The sequence below is a fragment of the Alligator mississippiensis genome, chromosome 1 (assembly GCF_030867095.1).
Source record: "Alligator mississippiensis isolate rAllMis1 chromosome 1, rAllMis1, whole genome shotgun sequence".
Classification (NCBI taxonomy): Eukaryota; Metazoa; Chordata; order Crocodylia; family Alligatoridae; genus Alligator; species Alligator mississippiensis.
Window position 1 is genome coordinate 86,579,418 of NC_081824.1, and position 20,233 is coordinate 86,599,650.

The 20,233-nt window shown below is 42.5% G+C and overlaps 1 protein-coding gene across 1 annotated transcript in view; it reads right to left on the bottom strand.

The window, feature by feature from the left end:
- Positions 1-20,233, bottom strand: part of ASCC3 (activating signal cointegrator 1 complex subunit 3) — a 567,972-nt gene that overhangs the window by 127,919 nt on the left and 419,820 nt on the right. The window contains exons 22-24 of the mRNA XM_006271799.3: positions 18,159-18,313; positions 3,077-3,175; positions 1,147-1,315 (exon numbers count right to left, since the gene is read on the bottom strand). Of these exons, the coding sequence (XP_006271861.1) occupies positions 1,147-1,315; positions 3,077-3,175; positions 18,159-18,313 (423 nt within the window). The remainder of the gene's footprint in view (positions 1-1,146; positions 1,316-3,076; positions 3,176-18,158; positions 18,314-20,233) is intronic.

The following is a 20,233-nucleotide window of genomic DNA, read 5'->3' on the forward strand; positions in this document are numbered from 1 at the left end:
GTGCAAATTTATGAATAATTTGTTGCTCACTGAATTTTAAATTAATTACCTTAGAGATAAAAGAGGAAATTTTAGATGTGTTTAGATGAGGCCTGGTGACATCATACTGAAAAGATGCATTAATAATTCAAAGGGATAAAGATTTTTTTTTCTGTGATATATTTTACTGAATCAACTATGTATTTAGAAGATAAGTTGGACAAGCTCTCAGGCACAAATTGAAAAAAGGACAGTTTTTCCAAATTACACAGTTGGTCCTATAAAAGTTATCACCAAAAAAATCCTTGCCTCTCATATCTTTCCTGGACCATTGGGGCTATAATGCCACTCCAGTCCTAAAAATTATGAGCACCTTTTGATGATGCCAAAATCACTCAGAGATATAGCACTAATTTTACAATAAAAATATGTAAAACTAATGTTATAAGCAAATATAGTAGAGATGCTTACTAAACTTAGTTAGAAAGTTTGAGCTAATATTCGGGACTGTTGTTTATTTGAAATAAAACACAAGAACTGAACCCCCCCCCCCCCCCCCCCAAAAAAAAAAAAATAGTAGTATTTGAGGACCGAGCAGTTCAGCTTCAAGGAGACTGGACTCTTGGTTGACTGATCATGAAGTAGCATCATCAAGTAGCTGCATAAAGGAAGGGAGGGCTACACATACCCAGTGAAGCTAACTTACAGAAAATAAATTTCCATTGCTAAAGGTTAGGAATGGACATCCATAAAGGATATTCAGTTTTAGAAAAACAGAAAGACATATATATCCATACTTTTGCAACCATATTATAGAAAACATTCTTAGATAAGAACATTTGTAATGAAAGCAAAAGCATACCAACGGCTTATTTTATATAACGCAGTAAAAACATTTCTACTCTTTACGCTGATTGTGGAATCATTAAAAAGCAAGACTATGTTAGGAGGACTTAAATCAAGTCAGTTTAACATTAGTGGTAGGGTTCTTAATAGTGTCAAAACTACAAAGAAATGCATGATAGAACTGAATCCTCACTCACACTTAATAAAACCCAAAGTGGAATGTATATATTGCATAGGAATAATGAAAATCTATACTAGCAAGACATATTCAACCAAGAAGTGAAGGAAACAAAATGATCAGGTTCTGAGTGAGAATGTTACCTGTGTGAGGTGGATGTCTCTCTGGTAAAATCAGATGTTGAAAATTGATGATACATACTGCCTCTGCCCCTAGCCATCTGTCAGATACAGCCCGGATGTAGTATTGGGAAGGCAAGGGTTCAAAAATAGGGATTGTGAATACGAGAAGTTGTGGTTCTTTTGCAATGACCTAACGTAAGAATAATACATAGAAACCTTATTAAGTAACCAAATCTTCAGTCTTAAAATCATAGTTTGCTAGAGTCATATAATCAATACACAAAAATATAATGTATATGCATAAATGAAGTGCAGTGTGTTCATGCACACTTATTAAAAACCATAGTTCACAAAATACTTCCATTCATTTCAATTTCAGGGCAGATTCTACTTCAAAGACTTCACAAGGAACATGATAAGGCTCTTGGCCATTAAGTTTAGGGACAGATATCACACATACACTGGTTTAAGTGATCAGAAACTGGTTTAAACCTGTAACAGAACAGATGTCCAGTGCACATAAACCAGTTTGAAAATGGCTGAAACTGATTTGAGATAAACCTCAATGTAGTATTAGATTTAACTGATTTGGGTCAAAGCAGTTTATGCAGCGTCTGCCCCACACCACTTGCTGGTTTAAGTTAAACCAGAGCACCCAGCATACCAGCATGCTCTCTGGGATGGGTGGGGCTCTCTGCTCCACAGCAGGACTGGCCCCGCCCCTCCCCTCTGCTCCCTGGCTGGAGCTTGGCAGAGACTGCAGGCATCTGCCTGGCTCCGCACCTCCCTTCCCCATCCCCTCTGCCTTACACAGACACCTCTTAGCATTAGCTAGCAAAAAAAATGCTGGTTTTGATGTGTACTGCAGCAGATGGGACAAAGGCAGAATCAACAGGCAGCTGGTAATGTCCGTCTGTTATTTTCTTAATGGGGTGATAAACACTGACTTAGGGTTGATAAACACTGTGTTATCAATTCCCTGCTGGGCTGGTCAGAAGGGGGGGATGACCCCTCCCTAATCAGAGTGTCCTGCCAGGGCCTGGCCATGCCCCCCTCACCTCAGCACTATGAAAAGGAAGGGAGGGCTGCTCTAGTGCCCCCCCCCCCCACGGCTTCTAGCCTGAGCCACTGCAGGCATGTGCCTGCATTTCTGTGATGTCTGTGCAGTTACAAACTGATTCAGCCTAGCCAGGTTTGACTAACCTGCAAAGACTGAATCAATTCAGGCTCAGGCTTTTTGAATGTCTGTCCGTAGCCTAAGTGCATTAAGTGGTGTGTACATGCATGTGCATTTTGTTTTCTTTTTCTGGGTGGAACATAAGTATGCAATCTATATGAAGACAAAGCTAATGAAAAAATCTAGTCTGTAACACTTGCTTTAAATCACAAGTGTTTCTTCTGATGTTCATCACAGAAGCAACAGAAGAAACATATCTTCAATTGTTTTTAATTACTGATCTGATGAAGTGAACGTGCATTAATGAAAATGTGTGCTATATATTCAAGGAGGTTTGCCTTGAATTTGTCTCCCCTCGCACAGCTGTGGCAGAAAAATTAAACTGGTGAGGAAGGGATGTGGTCAGGTGGCACCCTTTCCCTCGGCCCCTTAACTTCTTCCTCCTGCAGCCTCCCTCACCTCTCCTTACTGTCTGACCCTGCTCTCTCTGAGCTCATGGAAGTGAGAAGCATATTTGAAAACTGACTTTGAAATAAACAACATATAGCAATTTACATATAAGCAAATTACTATGGGTAGCCATAAGACTTAGTTCATCCAGAATTGATGTATTTTACCTTTTTCAAAACTGCTGCAAGTTTTAGCACGGGTACTCTAAAAAACACTTTTAAGCAGAACTTTGGTATCTACTTATATACAATACAAACTTTTTCTTTCTTTCTCCAGACAATTTAGTTTTTTAATGCTTTGAGAGTCTGTTATAAAGACATTCACCTGTTTTTTCTGAATGATGAAATACTCTGAATGATAAATATGGTCATTAGTGGGGTCTTCTACCCAAATCCACCAAGGCTCTCCAACTGTGCCATGCACCTAAAAGAAAATAATGAAAACGTTCACATTACAAACTGTATAAAAATATTAGGTTATGTCAATTATTTGGAGGTATTTCATTATGATATAGGTTTCTATGGAAGTTTCTAAGAACAAATACAAAGAGACTTGTGGCAGAAGATGATGGAGCAATAAAAAAATTGATTAAACCATTCTACTGGAAATGAATAAGCTATGCTTGAGACATATAAGATATAAGGGTTTGTCTCTATGGGTTTTTCATCCAAAGCATGCTGAGTAATAAATAGAATACTTTAGAGATTTCAATATTAATCTTGGGCTTGTAAGCAGAGAACTGGCATTAGTCATTTTATGTATGGGCCCTCTAACTGGTGCTGGAGCTACCTGACAGACCTGAGCAAGGAAAGGTTACCAAACTGCTTGCTTAAACAGGAAAGCAGGAAGCTACATTTACATTTCAAGGTAAAATCTGGTAAAGATAAGGGACTGAGACTACCATAATCAACACCCTGTTCAAAAGCGGGGTGTGACAAATGAAAAGCAAGAAACACGTTTACATTCAAACAATAACCTGTGGAAAACAAGGCACCATCCAAGGTTACTTATCTATTAGCTCTATTAACATTAGAAGAAAGGACCAGGAAAGGACCAAATGTATTGAATATTATCGTCTTGCTAATAGTAGATGCTTTGATACAAGAACAAAGCAAGTCATACCAAATCATAAACTAACGTGAAGAAGTAACTGACCAGTGCAAAGAAGAAAGGGAAGGGAATAAGAAACTTGTCTCCCTTCACCATTTTGCATTTGCAGGATATGAATCCCAATTATGTGAAACCTTTCAGGTTTGCAAGAAATCTAGTTTAATCCAGGTCTGAAATTTTCAGTGAAACAAAGAACTTTAAATAAAGCCAATCAGAGATCATTCCTTAGAATACTGAGACTATGATTACCAGCCATCTATAAATAGTGGACACAGGCTGGAGGGAATTTTGGGCACTTATCCAGGCAGAACTTATCCACCTGTAGATGTGCCAGAGTATTTGTGTCTCTCGACTGCTTACCTGTGGGACCATCTAAAGAAATCCCCTCTGGTGGAGACAAGAGTCTGGCCAGCCTTGCTTTGCAGCAGTCAGGACCCATGCTGTAAGATTATGCTTTTCCTCAGCTACTAATCTTGTTTTGTCAATTAATCAATAAACTCCTTACATTTGTTGGAATGACCCATGGGTCTGTTTGAATCTTTTCAACCTTACTGCCCCACTTGGAGCTTGTTTTACGGGCTGTATTAACAGACATTTCTCATATGAAACTGGCTCATTATTAAGAAATCTATTTAGGGAGTTGCAGACTAATTTCCTGGTGCTCCCTCTAAACTTTTGCTTCTGCACATGAATGCTCCATTCAGTTTACTAATAAGTGAATTGTTTTTCCTGACACCATCTTCTTTTGGGTAGGGATGCCAATAGCTACATGTTCTTTGGATATTGCATTGCTTAGACATTGACTGACATGCACCCTACCCAGCAAATGTGTGGTTGGGAAGTTCGGAACGCACTGGGCACTGATCTGAATGAGGTGAAAAGAATATAAACTGGGCTCAGTACTATGGAGACAACTCCCATGTTTTAGCATCTGGTAACATTTCCCTCTCATTCTCTCTTTGGGTCTGTCTTATAACATGCTCTGATCTTGTTAGGGTATTATGTTGAGAGTCACAGACACGGAGGCCTTTATTGCTATGTATTCAGCCTATCCAACTACCATGCTTTGGGTCAGGAAAAAAAATTCATGGCTTGTCAGAATAATAGAGACATTTATTATATAGTCATGCTTCTTTTAATCACTTGTGGATTGGAAATAGAAAAGGCTTGGCAATGGAATGTGGCAACAAGACACTAATAAATGAACATGGGTGAATGTCTGAAGTTTCCTGAGGATGATGTGGAGCTACAAAATTGTTGGGAGTAATTTAAGCTCTATCTTTAAAAACAATATTAAGCAATTTATAAAAAGCAGTTTTTTACACTTTATACATTTCATAAGATATGGTACAGGAATATTTTTCATTATATTTTATGCATTATAATAAGCTTCTGTCAGCATGATTTATTTGGTTTAGAAAATATATACTTCTGGAGGGGAAGGCACATACTGTGGAAAGATGTCTTTTTTTAAACTTCATACGTTCCCATGGGGTAATTTTCTACCCAGATGCATATTTTGTTCAGTATCTTAAAGTTAAAATTTTTCAGAATTAATTCTTTTTAGGACATTGTCACTGGTACCGCAGTGCACAATATCCCCAAGGAACAGCCAGCTTACATGAATGGTTTGCTCTCTGTAGATGAAAAACTTCCCAGGGTAACATGTTACCCCAGGCATGAATGTGTTTTTCCATATGGGGTGAAAACTTAATCCCAAACCCATGTTAACACATTGGGGTAAAACAATGCAATTTCTGTATAAATGACAGGCCTAGACCTGTTTAGCCACTTTGGGCGGATGCACCTGAAAGGTCAGCATTCATTCACACTTCATTCATGTTCACTGCAGGTATCCATGGTAGCTAATGGATGGCCATCTTCCACTCTGCTTTTGCAAAAGATGTGGTAATCCCTTTTGCTAACCACTTTGTTTCCAGGCTGCAAGGTCATCAAAACATCCTGCCCTTTGCCAAAAACAACCAACCAACCAAAACCTTTGTAACATCCAAATCCACCTCTGCTCTCTTTTCTCATGGCAAAACTCCACCTCACCTGTCCCTTTCATAACATACAAACTAGTTTGCCCTGCCTTTGTTGGAGATGAGGACAAGGAGCAAAGGGACAGTAGAGAAGAAACAGAACATCATCATACTGCAACATAGTGTACACTATGGAGTTCCCTTCAACACCTCCTATGCCCCTTTTACCTGATTTCAATAAGCCCCTGCAAGTGTGTTTTCCAAACAGCATCCACCCACATTTGGCTTGCCTGCAAAAGGTGGATGCTGGCCTCTGGCTTCTGTACCCAGGAGAAGAGGGTACTACCTGCATTGCCATAGGGCAGGGTGGAATTGCTTTTGTGACAGCATAGGTGGACAGGCTTGTCTTTGATTGTTATTTATATGCATTCAGCAGTAATCAATTTTTTCTTTTTTTTCTGCAGTCCAGGATGAGAAGGGAGCACTGATTTAGTGTTGAAGCCTGTCTTGCACAGGTAACCAGGGATGACAGCGACACATCCACTTCTGAAATCTTATCCTAAGGCAGTGACAATGCTGACTTTGTTCCAGGCAGGGAGACTGTCCAGAGCAAGAAAACCATGTATCTATGGAAGCTTCATCCAGCTCAGATGAGGAAAAATTGGTGCCACAAGCAGAAGTGATGCCAACACTTCCAGTAGGAAAGGGAAGAGGATCAGCCCAGGGCTGCCATGGAAGATGGAGAGCTACAGCAGGACGTGGAGCAGAACCACTGCCACCACCCCAAGAAAACACTGCAGATGATGACACCTTTAGAGGAAGAAATGTCAGAGTGTACGGAAAAAGTCCACAGCTAATACATCATCAGAGAACAGCCAAGAACATAGTCCATGAAAGTGTTGGGCCAACAAGAGAAAGTAATAAAGACATAGTGGTAGAAATGTTCCACCTGTTTCTCTCACAAGATATCCTGACTATTATAAGAGAAACAAAAAAAAAGCAGACAGATTCAGGGAGTGGAATGACAGCCATCCTGAAAATAGAAAGGATTGGAAAAAGCTGGATGAAACAGAGCTGAAAGCCTACATTAGCGTCCTACTGCTGAGTGGTCTATACCACGGTGGTCATGAGGCACTGGAGGAGTCGTGGGTGCAACACACTGGGTGTCCTTGCTTCTGTGCCACCATGAGTTTAAAATGATTCTGTCAGATCACCAGTTACCTGAGATTCGATAACAAACTGACACGTGAGGAAAGGAGAGCCGTAAACAAGATTGCTGCCTTCAGAGATATTTGGACACAATATTTGGATATTTGTGGAGCAGCTCAGGAAATGGTATATTCCAGGAATACACCTGACAATTGATGAGCAGCTCATTGCATTCAGCGGTCACTGTCCATTCAGACAGTATATGCCCAGCAAGCCTGCTAATTATGGCTTGAAAATTTGGTGATGCTGTGATGCAGCAACATCATTCCCCCTGTCTGGAGACATCTACCTGGGCAAGCAACCAGAAGCTCCACACCAAAGTAATCTTGGTACCCAGGTCACTGAAAAACTGGTTCATCCCTGGCATAGGACAGGAAGGAATATTGTGGGTGACAATTTCTTCACAAGTACTGACCTGGCAGAAAGACTGCTACAGCAGGACTTGACCTATTTGCGTATGATTTGGAAAAACAAGGCTGATATCCCAAACGAAATGCAAGCAAATGGAAGAAGGGAAACTTTTTCATCCATTTTTGCTTTTGATGGGGAACTCACCCCAGCTTCCTATGTTCCAAAGAAGTCCAAAGTTGTGCTGTTGCTGTCATGCATGCACTGTGACCTGTCAGTGGGTGGAGAGCAAAGAAAGCCGGACTTCATCCATGACTACAATAAAAACAAGGGTGGGGTAGATAACCGTGACCACTTAGCCCATATGACCACCTGCAGACAGAAAATCAACAGGTGGCCAATGACACTATTTTTCAATATTCTGGATGTGGCTGCCATTGCCAGCCTCAGCATTTGGCTAGGCCACAAGATGACGGCACTTTTTTTTGCGGGAGCTTGGAGAACAGTTGATCAACGGACAAATAAAACAAAGAATGATGGATACATGTAATCTGTCTAAGTCCGTCAAATTTCGTATGACTGCCCTAAATTATAAATTGCCACAATGCACCCCAGTAGAACCTTTGCAAGCATGAGTGGACATTGCGCTTTTTGTCTAAGGACAGACAACCACAAAACCTGGAAACAATGCGAAGACTAAGTGACTTGCTTGTGTGCACCACAGTGCATCACTGTTGCTTTGTGAAGAATGCAAAATTTAGTTAAAACAGTTGGGAAATGTTTTTGAAAACAAGTGTAAGTTTGAAAACAGTGTGAACTGCAGACTTAGCAAATTGTTAATTCATGTTTTGAAACTCCAAAAAAAGTTTAAATTTTGTTCATAGTTCTAGTTAAATAATATTTTGGGTTCAAATCATCATAAATACTCTTTCAAACAATCTGTATATTTAATAAATAGTTTTTGGTAGATTTATACTGTTGTCACTGGTTCTATTTTGTTCATGCAGGTGGGGTAACAAGTTACCCCATGAGAACAACAATTATGGTTTCATAAGAACAGATGAGAGTTAAACATACTTGACTGTGATAGATACAAAATGCTGACCTTAACTAAGTTATAGTTGATTTCAGTGGGAGTGAGGACTATGCATTCAGGCATGGAGCAATACAGATGACTAATCAGAGGACTCTTAGTTCATAGGGGAATTAAGGAACATTGACAAAGGAAAAGGAGGAAGCAGGGAGATGAGGATAAAGACAGAGAGAAGTCTGACTTTAAAGAAAATGTTCTTCTAGATTGAACCTACCACAAGTTCTATGCAGTTGAACTGTAGGCTTTTTTCCTGTGACAAAACTGTCTTTGCCATGGCATTAAAGATTAGGATAAACACCAAGTATCAGATTTTCAAAGTTTATTGTGTTATGTATCTACATTTGCACAAGCCTAACTTATGCACACACTAAAATCAGACATTTGTGCACAAACATACCCAAATGACCTTTTAGCTGAACATATGTATCTGCAAATATGTGATCTGCAGAGCCATGCTGTTTGTTGATGTATGTAAGCTTAGGCATGTGCAAATAAAAGAAGGGTGCTCCTGATCATGAAAATCTGTTAATTTATTTGCTTTTCAACAATGTTTCCCATCTATCTCTGTTGCAACATTTGGGTTGTTACTTTACTTCAAGGAAATCAATCACAAATAAAAGCTACTGACACACTGTTGCTAAAAAACCCCCACATTGACATGTACAGTACTGTACGCTCCCCTCCTGAAGGATGACTTTTACAAGAAAAGTTTCTTCTGAATTGGTTTTCTGTACTATCAATATTGATTTATTTGGCATAAAAACAGTTCTTATATTAAAGCCAGGAGTTCATTTGTCAACAATTTAACCAATGTATTTTAATTACTTTTTTCTAGCATGAAAATGAATTTTTCTATTCATAAAAAAACCTAGGAAGTGACAGTATTTTAATTAATATTTTATTATTGCTAGCCTTAGAAATCATTGTTGCTAAAAATCAGGATGAATTAATTTCTCCTCTTTTTAGGAAATAATTCAAAAGACTTTTTTGCACAGGTATTTTCTTAGTTTAGGGAAATACAAAGCAGACAGCATTCACTTTGCTGGATATGTACTTCCAGTCTAATCCTAGTAACACAATCCAAGCATCCCAAGTTTGTTGCTACTTTATTTGGCACCCACATCTACCTAGAAATGTTAAACAACCTGAATCTTTCTTAAATCTTAAGTACTTTAATTTTAATTATTCTGATTTTATTAGCATATATATTTAAAAGCATGCTACTGTGCTATGCTTTTATTTATTTATTTTGGTATACTCATTTTTTTTTTCTTACAGGAACTTTATCTAGAAGTTTCTACTTCTTCCTTTGGGCAGCTTGCCAGAGTACAGTAGTATGCTGTTGGAGGATCATTCCTTCATTGGTTTGTCAATGGTAAAAGTAAGCGATAGTTACTTTTAATGGCAAAAGTCCATGTGGTTATTTACAGTAACAGATTTTATGAACTCACCAATTGCTAACACAAAAAGTAAAAACCAGCAATGGAAAAAAGGCAATAACTTTTTCTGGATCTGAAGTATGGGAAGAGCTCCAAATAACAATTGACAGAATACTTGTAATGCTTCCATTAAAAGATATTGGATGCCTGTAGATGCGAGGGATCTCTGCTCCAACGTGCTGTAATTACCATGCATTGGAGCAGACTTGATTAATCGAGTCTGTTGATGCGTGCTAATAATTAGCATGCTCCAGCAGCCTTGGCATTGCATGTATTAGAATCATAGAAAGTTAGGGTTGGAAGGGACCTCAGGAGGTCATCTAGTCCAACCCCCTGCTCAAATCAGGACTGTCCCCAACTAGATCATCACACCCAGGGCTTTGTTGAGACTGAAAAACCTCTAAGGATGGAGATTCCATCACCTCTCTAGGTAACCTGTTCCAGTGTTTCACTACCCTCCTAGTGAGCAAGTTTTTCCTAGTATCAAACTTAAACCTCCCTTGCTGCAACTTGAGACTGTTGTTCCTTCCTGTGTCATCTGCCACCACTGAGAACAGTCTAGCTCTATCCTCTTTGGAAATATCCTTCAATTATTGAAGGCTGCTGTTAAATCTTCCCCTCACTCTTCTCTTTTCCAGACTAAATAAGCCCAGTCCCCTCAGCCTCTCCTGAGAAGTCATGTGCCCCAGCCCCCTCACTATTTTAATTGCTCTTTGCTGGACTCCAGTTTGTCCACATCTTTTCTGTAGCGGGTGTCCCAAAACTGGACACAGCACTCCAGATGTGGCCTCACCAGTGCTGAATAGAGGGGAATAATCACTTCCCTGGACCTACTGGCAACACAACTACCAGTGCAGCCCAGTATGCTATTAGCTTTCTTAGCAACAAGGGCATACTGCTGACTCATATTCAGCTTACTGTCCACTGTAAACTCCAGGCCCTTTTTTACAAAACTGCTGCTTAGCCAGTCAGTCCCCAGGCTGTAGCAGTGCACAGGATTCTTCTGTCCTAAGTGCAGGACTTTGCACTTGTCCTTGTTCAACCTCATGAGATTTATTTTGGTCCAATCCTCCAATTCAATGAGGTTTCTGAATCCTAGCCCTATCCTCCAGTGTATCTACCACACCCCCCAGCTTGGTGTTATCCATGAACTTGCTGAGGGTGTACTCCATCCCATCTTCCAGCCTGTTAATGAAGCTGTTAAACAAAACCAGTCCCAGGACCAACTCCAAGGACAGGACCAACTCCTAGGACACTCCACTTGATACTGGGTGCCAGCTAGACATTGAGCCATTGATTACTACCCGTTGAGCTCGACAATCTGCCCAGCTTTCTATCCATCTTACTATCTAGCCCATACTTCCCAGCTTGCTTGCAAGAATCCTGTGGGAGATGGTATCAAAATCCTTGTTAAAGTCAAGGTACATTATGTCCGCTGCTTTCCCCACATCCGCAGAGATAGTTATTTCATTACAGAAGGCAATCAGGTTGGTAAAGCATGATTTGACCTTAGTGAATCCATGCTAACTGTTCCTAATCACCTTCTCTTCCAAGTGCTTAGAAATGGATTTCTTGAGAACCTGCTCTATGATTTTTCTGGGGACTGAGGTGAGGCTGACTGGTTTGTAGTTCCCTGGATTCTCCTTCTTCCCTTTCTAAAAAATGGGCATTATATTTGCCCTTTGCCAATCATCTGGAGCCTCCCCTGATCACCATGAGTTTTCAAATATAATGGGCAGCAGCTCTGCAATCACATCAGCCAACTCCGTCAGCACCCTTGAATGCACTGCATATTCATAGATTCATAGATGTTACGGTCGGAAGGGACCTCAGCAGGACGTTCAGTCTGACCCCCTGCCCTGTGCAGGAAAGAGCGCTGGGGTCAGATGACCCCAGCGAGGTGCTTGGTCAATCTCCACTTGAAGACTCCCAAGGAAGGGGAGAACACCACCTCCCTTGGAATCACAGAATCATAGAAGTAGGGTTGGAAGGGACCTTGTAGATCTTCAAGTCCGACCCCCTGCCTGGGCAGGAGGAAAACTGGGCTCAAGTGACCCCAGCCAGGTAGGCATCGAGCCGCTTCTTAAAGACCCCCAGGATAGGAGCCAGCACTACTCCAGATTCTGACAACCCTTACTGTGAAGAAGTTTTTTCTAATGTCCAACCTAAATCTGCTCTCCGTCAATTTCTGGCCATTGTCTCTAGTTAATCCAGGGGGTGCCCTAGTAAACAGAGCATCTCCTATTCCTTGCTGTCGTCCCCTGATGAATTTATAGGCAGCCACAAGATCACCTCTCAGCCTTCTCTTGTGAAGGCTGAAGAGATCTCAGTCCCTCAGATCTAGGTCTCTCATAGGGCCTTGCCTGTAGGCCTCTGACCACAGGAATGGCCCTCCTCTGAACCCTCTCAAGATTCTCCGCATCCCTCTTGAAGTGTGGCACCTAAAACTGGACACAGTACTCCCAACTGTGGCCTGACCAGTGCTGCATAGAGGGGAAGCATCACCTCCCTGTGCCTGCTTATCATGCATCTGCTAATGCATGATAAAGTGTGGTTAGCCTTGTTGATCACTTCGTCACACTGATGATTCATGTTCATCTTGGAGTCAACTATGACTCCAAGATCCCTTTCCCCTGCTGTGCTGCTGAGAAGGTCACCCCCCAGCCTGGGTTCTTTTTGCTCAGGTGCAGCACTTTGCACTTGTCTTTGTTTAACTGCATCCTTTTTCGTTCTGCCCATTTTTCCAACCTGTCCAGATCTGCCTGGATCCGTTCCCTACCCTCTGATGTGCTAACTTTGCCCCACAATTTGGTATCATCTGCAAACTTGGACCAGGTGCTCTCTATGCCCTCGTCCAAGTCACTGATGAAGACACTGAATAGCACTGGTCCAAGGACCGAGCCTTGCAGGACTCCACTGCCCACATCTTTCCAAGTCGATATTGACCCGTCCACCACCACTCTCTGGCTGCGACTCCTAAGCCAATTTGCCACTTACCTGACTGTGTAATCATCTACATCACAGCCTGTCAGTTTATTTACAAGAAAAGAATGTGATATCATATTGAAGGCCTTCTTAAAGTCTAGGTAGATGACATCTACCTTGACTCCTGTGTCTAAACATTTTGTGACCTGGTCATAAAAAGAAACAAAGGTTAGTCAGGCAGGATCTACCTGCAATGAAACAGTGCTGATTTCCTTTCAGCATTATTTCCCCTTCTGGGCTCCCACAAATGTGATCCTTAAAGATTTTTTACAGAGTTTTCCCAAGGATGGAGGTGAGACTAACTGGCCTATAGTTTCCTGGTTCCTACCTCCTCCCCTTCTTGAAAATAGGGACCACACAATGGCCCTTTTCCAGTCCTCTGGGAGCTGATCAGAGCACCACAAGTGCTCGAACAGCTGTGCCAGTGGCTTTGCTATGACACTGGCCAATTCTTTCAGCACCCTTAGATGAAGTTCCCTCGGGCCTGCTGATTTGAACACATCCAGCCCCTTCAAGTGACCCTTCACTAAGTCTGCGCTAACTGTTGGTGGGCTGGTGTCCCTCCTGTGTCTACCTATGATCCAACTGGGAGATTTGTCTTGATCTTTCTAGGAATACAGATGAAAAGAACTCATTGAAGAGCTGAGCTCTTCCCCCCTCTGTCACCAATTGCCCTAGTTTGTCCTGTAGGGGTTGTATGCTAATCTGCACCTTCCTTTTGCTCCCTATATGACTGAAAAAGGACATTTTGTTGTCCTTAATTATTGTCTAATTTGGTCCCATGGACTTGTACACATCCAGCTTTTGTCTCTAACGTGTTCTTTCACCACTGAGGGCTGCTGATCTCCCTCCCCAAACTGTGCTACCTGGTGCAGTAGTCTGGGAGCTGACCTTGCCTGTGAAGACCGAGGTAAAAAAGGCATTAAGTACTTCAGCCTTTTCTTCATCTTCTGTCACTAGGTTGTGTCTCTCATTCAGTAAGGGACCCACACTATCCCTGACCTTTCCCTTGTTGCTAACATACTTGTAGAAACCCCTGTTGTTTCCCTTCACATCCCTTGCTAGCTGCAACTCCAGTTGCGCTTTGGCCTTCCTGACTTCATCTTTACGTGCCCGAGCAATATTCTTATACTCCTCCCTAGTTGTATGCCCAAGCTTCCACTTCTTGAAAGCTTCTTTAAGGCAAAACCATGTTTAAAATAAAAGAGGTCTATATAATCTTCTGCTCTTTGTGTTTTAGATTTGCAAAAAGATCTTCGAAAAAAAATTGAGTTTTGCCCAGCCATATTGCTATGACCAGGGATCTGGGTTTTCCATTTGTCATGGAAAATCACAGTAAAACCAAGATTTTCTCATTTTAGGGAGAAAACCCCAGATTTCCTCCTTTAAAGGAGAAAAATATGGGAAACAGTTCGTTTCCCCTTGCAGGCTGGCAAAGTTCCAGCCTGCAAAGGGTTGTGGGGAGTGAGAGGAGGGTGGTTAGGAAGGGGGGCGCAATGTTCATGTGTGCACATACACGTGCACATGGCCACCAGGCAGCCTGGGTAGCAGCTCCCTGCAGGTAAGTGTGGTGGGGGAAGGAGGTGGGCATTGAGGCCCCCATAGTGAGGAAGGAAGGGAGGGAGTAAGGCAGGGCTGGGGCTTGGGTTGCTGGCCAACCAGGGTGGTGCTTGGGGCCTATGGCTGGAATGTGCAGCTGCAGGGCCTGGATGGGGAGTGGGATGGAGCTGCAGGTGGTTCATCCATGGGGCAGGGAAGGGAGAGGGGTTGGCTCCCCACTGCAACATGTACTCCCAAGGGGACAATGAGGGGCATGTGCCCCCCAGATTTGTGCATGGCCAGGTGTGTGCTGCCCATTGTGGGCTCAGGGCTCTCTGGCTTGCTGTTCCCCCCCCCCACCCCTCTGGGGCCTCCATGGCCAAGCAGGCAAGACCCAGCATAGCAGGGCAGAGTCGGGAAGATCAGTGCCACTGCTGCAAGCCCTGTGCTGCCATGGTGCAGCACCTCCTGCCTGCCTTACAGCAGCAGCGGGCATAACTCTGTGCTGCCACCCCTGCTGCTGTAGGGGCAGGTAGGTAGCACTGTGCCATGGCAGCATGCGGCTCGTGGCAGCAGCATTGAGCTTCCCCACCTGGTCCTGCTCTGCCCTGCTGTGCCAGGTCCCACCTGCTGCATTGCAGAGGCCCTGGGGTGGACAGCAGCAGGGCAGGGAGTCCAAAGCTCCCCCCCTCAAGGCCTCCACACCGGTCATGCCAGCCATGGGGGAGAGGGAGCCAGGCTCCATGTTCTGCTCTGCTGCAGCAGCTGCTACCTCCTGTGGGCACTGGCCCAGGCTCAGGCACTGTTGTTTGGGGCAGGGGGTTATGGATCCAGGTCCCTTGCCCCATAGCCCTGGCAGCTGTGAGCTGCCAGCTGGGAGGCCAGGGGCTGTGGGTGGGGAGTGAGGGGCACCAGAAGGGCTGGGGCGTTGTGGGTTGGAAGTAAGGGGCAATGGCATAGGCAGGGCAGTGGCATAACAGGGCTACTCAGCACCACAAAGCACAGGAGTGGGGGAGAGGGGGACACCTGCCGCTGGATCCATAACCTGGCGAGTGAAGGGGGCAGAGGGAGCTCTGATTTTCTATGATAAAAAACCCAAAATCAAACGCTAAAATGTATAGGCATTTAGAATGTATTTTATTACAGTGGTTGAGGCACTGGTAGGCTTCCAAATTGCTTTAACATTGTAAGTGTATCAATAAAACATTGTGTTCAACTGATACTAATATATATAGTGGTGTTTCATTTTAATCAAGGAAAACCGTGGATTTGGGGGTTTTTAATCGAAGAATTTGTTATTTATAATTGAATCTGCAATTTTTAAACCGAGAAAACCAGGATTCTTGGCTATGACTCGTGATCCAATGGGCATCTTTACAAATGGTCCGGCTCTTGGGAGCTGCTCTAATTAAAGCACCTGCAGCATCACATGCATTCAGCGTCCCACACTTGAACATGGCAGCAGAGATGCTTTAACTAAGGCTCGTTGAAAGAGGTTTAGTTAAAGTGCCCCTACCGCCATTTTGAAATGCGGGACACTGAATACATCTTACATTGTAGGTGCTTTAATTAGAGCCCCTTCCAAGAGCTGGAGCATGTGTAAAGATGACCATTGGGTCAACAGTCATAGCAATAAGGCTGGGGAAAACTCCATTTTCTCCAAAGATCTTTCTGCAAATCCAGAACTCAAAGAGCAGAAGAGTATACAGACCTCTTTTATTTTAAATATGGTTTTGCCTTGGAACAGCACTCTACAAAAAAATTGAAAAATGATTTTTTAAAAGAAACAATTCCAGTTAAAACATATTAATTTTTCTTGTCCTTAAGAATAGTTTGACTCAATAGTATTGAACTTTACATTAGCAACACTGAAAAAAGGTATTACATAATAAAGATTCAGCTAAATCTTTCTTAGCAACCTCCTTTCATATTAGACAACAATATATATAAATGATTAAATGAGTCACCAACATTAAGCAGCAGAAAATTAAATTAGGGATTCATGTAAAGATATTTGTATAACCAATTCCATAGCAAACAAACACATTTCCTTAATTTTGGTCACTTGGCTATTCACAAACTAGGGCCTTGTTACACATTACACTATGCGCTGCTCAAATGTTGATTGGTGTTAGTGCTAGCTTGGGTTTGGAGCAGTCACACGTTCAGGCCTTCAGGGGCCTGGAGGACTGAATGGTAAAGATTGCTCCCCCTCTACCCCATTCTGGGCTTCCCTCCACGCTCACCTCCCCTGCGCTCTGCACCCCAGGGCTCTCCCTGTTTCCCCCTGTCCTCAGGGTTCTCCCCCACTTAGATGTGGCCGTCTGTCCCAGGGGATAGGCCCAGAGCGCAGTAGCAGCAGTGGCTAGGCAGATAGCTTAACCCCTCCCTGTCTGCTCCCATGGGACAGACAGAATGGGCAGCCACAAGTAAGCAAGGTGCGGGGTGGGAAAGAAGGGCAGGAGGCGCCAGTGAGCAGGGATTTAAGATGCTGGTGAGCAATGTGGGGGTGGGGTCAGTGGGCCAATCTGGGCCAGCAGGGGAAGAGAAGAATGTGGGGTGTTTACACTAACATGTAGTCTAGACTACTACACATTAGTGTAACATGATCTGGGTAACACGGATCAGAGATAAACCTAGGCTTGACTGGCATAACTTTAAGCCACCTAAAGTGTGATTAAAACTAGTTTCAGGTATTAATGTGGACAATCCAGGGTTTAAGAGTTCCAGGAGTCACCTAAAATTAACGTGTAACAAGGTCCTAAACCAGCAAAGCTTTCTAAACAAAAAGCAAAAGCCCTTGTGGCTAGAAAAAAAACAATTAAAATAGTGTAAATGTATTTAATTTATAAATAAGATGCTATATGTACATTCTTCCACTTAAAAAAAGGGGTATATACTATAAAACCAGAATTGTTTAATTCATCTTAATCCAGGAATATATATTAATTGTTAGCCTTCAGGATTACAGTCTCCAATCTCTGAGAGGCAAGAGAGAAAGCTATTACTGAAAATGAAGAAAAGCCTATTGTTAATTTATGCTTTGTCTGTTGGAAAAGATTTTACCAGTTATATTCCCATAATTGTATCAATATAACACTCTCCTCTAGTCACTTTTATTCCATTATGAAAGTGTCTTTTTTTGTTTAGCTTAAATCCCTTTTCAAGTGATGCATACTAAAACAAAAGATGTACTGGAATAAAAACATCTATGTAGATTGTTTGTGTCATATATATACACATGTATCTATTTAAATTCATCTCTCTCCTTTAGAGACAAGTCACTGGAACAGATGATCCTTTATATTTTAATTTGTAAAGACAAGATAAGAGCTTGTTGTACATGTCAAGTATTTTACATTGCCTAAATTTGTCATCCATTTTTTTATTCATTTATCTGTTTTTGAACTTACAATTCCATTAAGCCTGGAAGGTATATGTCTAATTAGTATTCATATCTGTTTTAAGTACTTAAAAATAGTAAAGCAATACAGTCCTATTTGAAGTCAACTGAAATGATGAAAAAACTGGGTATGTTCTTCCATAAGCACTTCAATAGTCATTCATCTTATTATAGAGAAAATTTATCTTGCTAGTGTGAAAAGATGGTTTCAAACATCTAAGCAACTGAAATTTCATTGAAATCTTCATCTTAATTACTGAAACCAGATAAAGGTATTCATAAACCCCTTTATTTTTACCTGGTCATTCCATGAAAAATCAGGAGTGATGTTCAGTCTAACTCGGAGTACAGTGCGCGTAATTGGTTGAATAGTTGCTTCCATTGTAATGGAGGGAATTTGATGGACGCATTGTTTGACCTTTAAACCAATTTTCACATGATGCAGCATGTGACCTGTAAAGAAAACATCAGGTGTTAACAAATTTGCATTTACAGGACAAAATAATACAAATCATACTTTTAAATAGGGTTTGAGAGAGGGATATTATTCCTTGCTTTTGTTGTTCAGTGTGTAAATGATTGACCCTCTTGACCTGGCATGTCTGAATATTTTGTAATACTTAACTTGAATTAGCAATTTACAGCTCAGAAAAATCAGTATTAACCCCTCTACTGGCTATTACCAATGGGTTAAAATAATGATTAAGAATTCACAAGCCAAGTCCATCCTTTCTTTCAATTACTTTTTTGACCATGCACTTAGAAAGCTATATAATTCCTTCTATAAACATGAATACTGACCTTTATTTAATGAAAAATACATATTTGAGCATTTACAACCCCAGGATATAGTGATTCAAAGTACAGGGAATCTTGTGTTTTTATGAAGATGAATGAAGGTAGCCAGTGGCCTAAAAAAGCATAGATACAGTAAACATATCTTGCAGTGGCTTTGATCATTTTGGAACATAACAATGAGGGATGGAGGCAAGGGAACGACTGATGTTCTGGAACATCGCATCTTCTACTACACTCCTGATTACTGAGGTAAGAAAGGGATTATATTATTAGAAAAGAATTTCTTGTTCATGTTTTACAATTCAGACATCTATTCCCTTCCTCTCGGGATGTATCACACAAAATACACTGGTTAATAGTGGGGGCCAGGGGCTGGCAACCTTTGTAAGCCATTGGCCAGAACAACCCAGCCCCAGTCTAGTGCAGGTCAGGTGGCTTGGCAGCATGTCAGCAACTGTACTCACATGAGAGCCAGGCAGGTGGGATCTACACCTGCACTGCCAGCACTTCTTCCCATCCTTTGCTCCCTGGCTGTAGCACTGGTGCAGCTTTCAGCTGCTGGGGAGCTGTGCTGCAACCTACTGCCACTTCTCCCACACCACCTACCTCCAACTGGCTGCAGTGTGGACACAGGTGGAAGCTGGCTTAGTTCCCCATGAGCTGGAAGCTGTACTGGGAAGCACAGGGAGGGGAGAAGTGGCAGCAGTGCAGATGCAGCTTCCAGTCACCTAGCTCAGCACAGCTCCTCGCTGCCTAGCCCCCTGTGGTTGCGGGCACAGACGAGCCTTCTGGCTCCACAGGCCAGATCCATTGGCTCCACAGGCTGTATGTTGCTGATCCCTGGTATAGGTAACATTAGTTCTATTGTGTTTTTATTCAGATTTCTTAGGAGATATACTGTTAGTTCGATTTCATTCAGCTACTAAATGGTAGGGGTGTGCGAAATGGGCTGTATTCGATTCGGATTTGGCCCGATTCAGGGGACAGTGATTCCATTTGTTGATTTGAATCACTGTCCCAATTTGATTCAGCTGAATCCGAATCTGAAGATTTGATGCTGATTCGGATAATCAGCGATTCGGCCACAGACGCAGCTTTAAATATTTTTTCTACATACCTCGAGATACCAGGAGCAGCTTGTGAATGCTGAGATGGTGGGGCACATGGAGCATCTCACAGTAGTGCAGGGTCCTCCCACGTGCTCAGCAGCGGAACCAGAAGTGGACCAGAATTAATTCCAGTCCACTTCTGGGTCTGCCTCTGAGCACGTGGGGGACCCCCCCCCCCCGGCTCGGCGATCAGCATTGGGAGGACCCTGGGTGCTCCCAGACCCAGGAGGCACCAGTTGCTGAGCTGGGCGGCTGGGGGGGAGGTCCTCCACGTGCTCAATGGTGGACCTGGAAGTGGACCAGAAGCACTTCTGGGTCTACCACCAAGTGTGCTAGGGACCCCTCCACGCTCCCATGGGACGCTCCATCTGCCCCAGCATCTCAGCATTCACAAGCCGTCTGATACCTTAAGGCATGTAGAAAAAAACATTTAAAGCTGTGTCTATGTCCAAATCATCGAATCTTT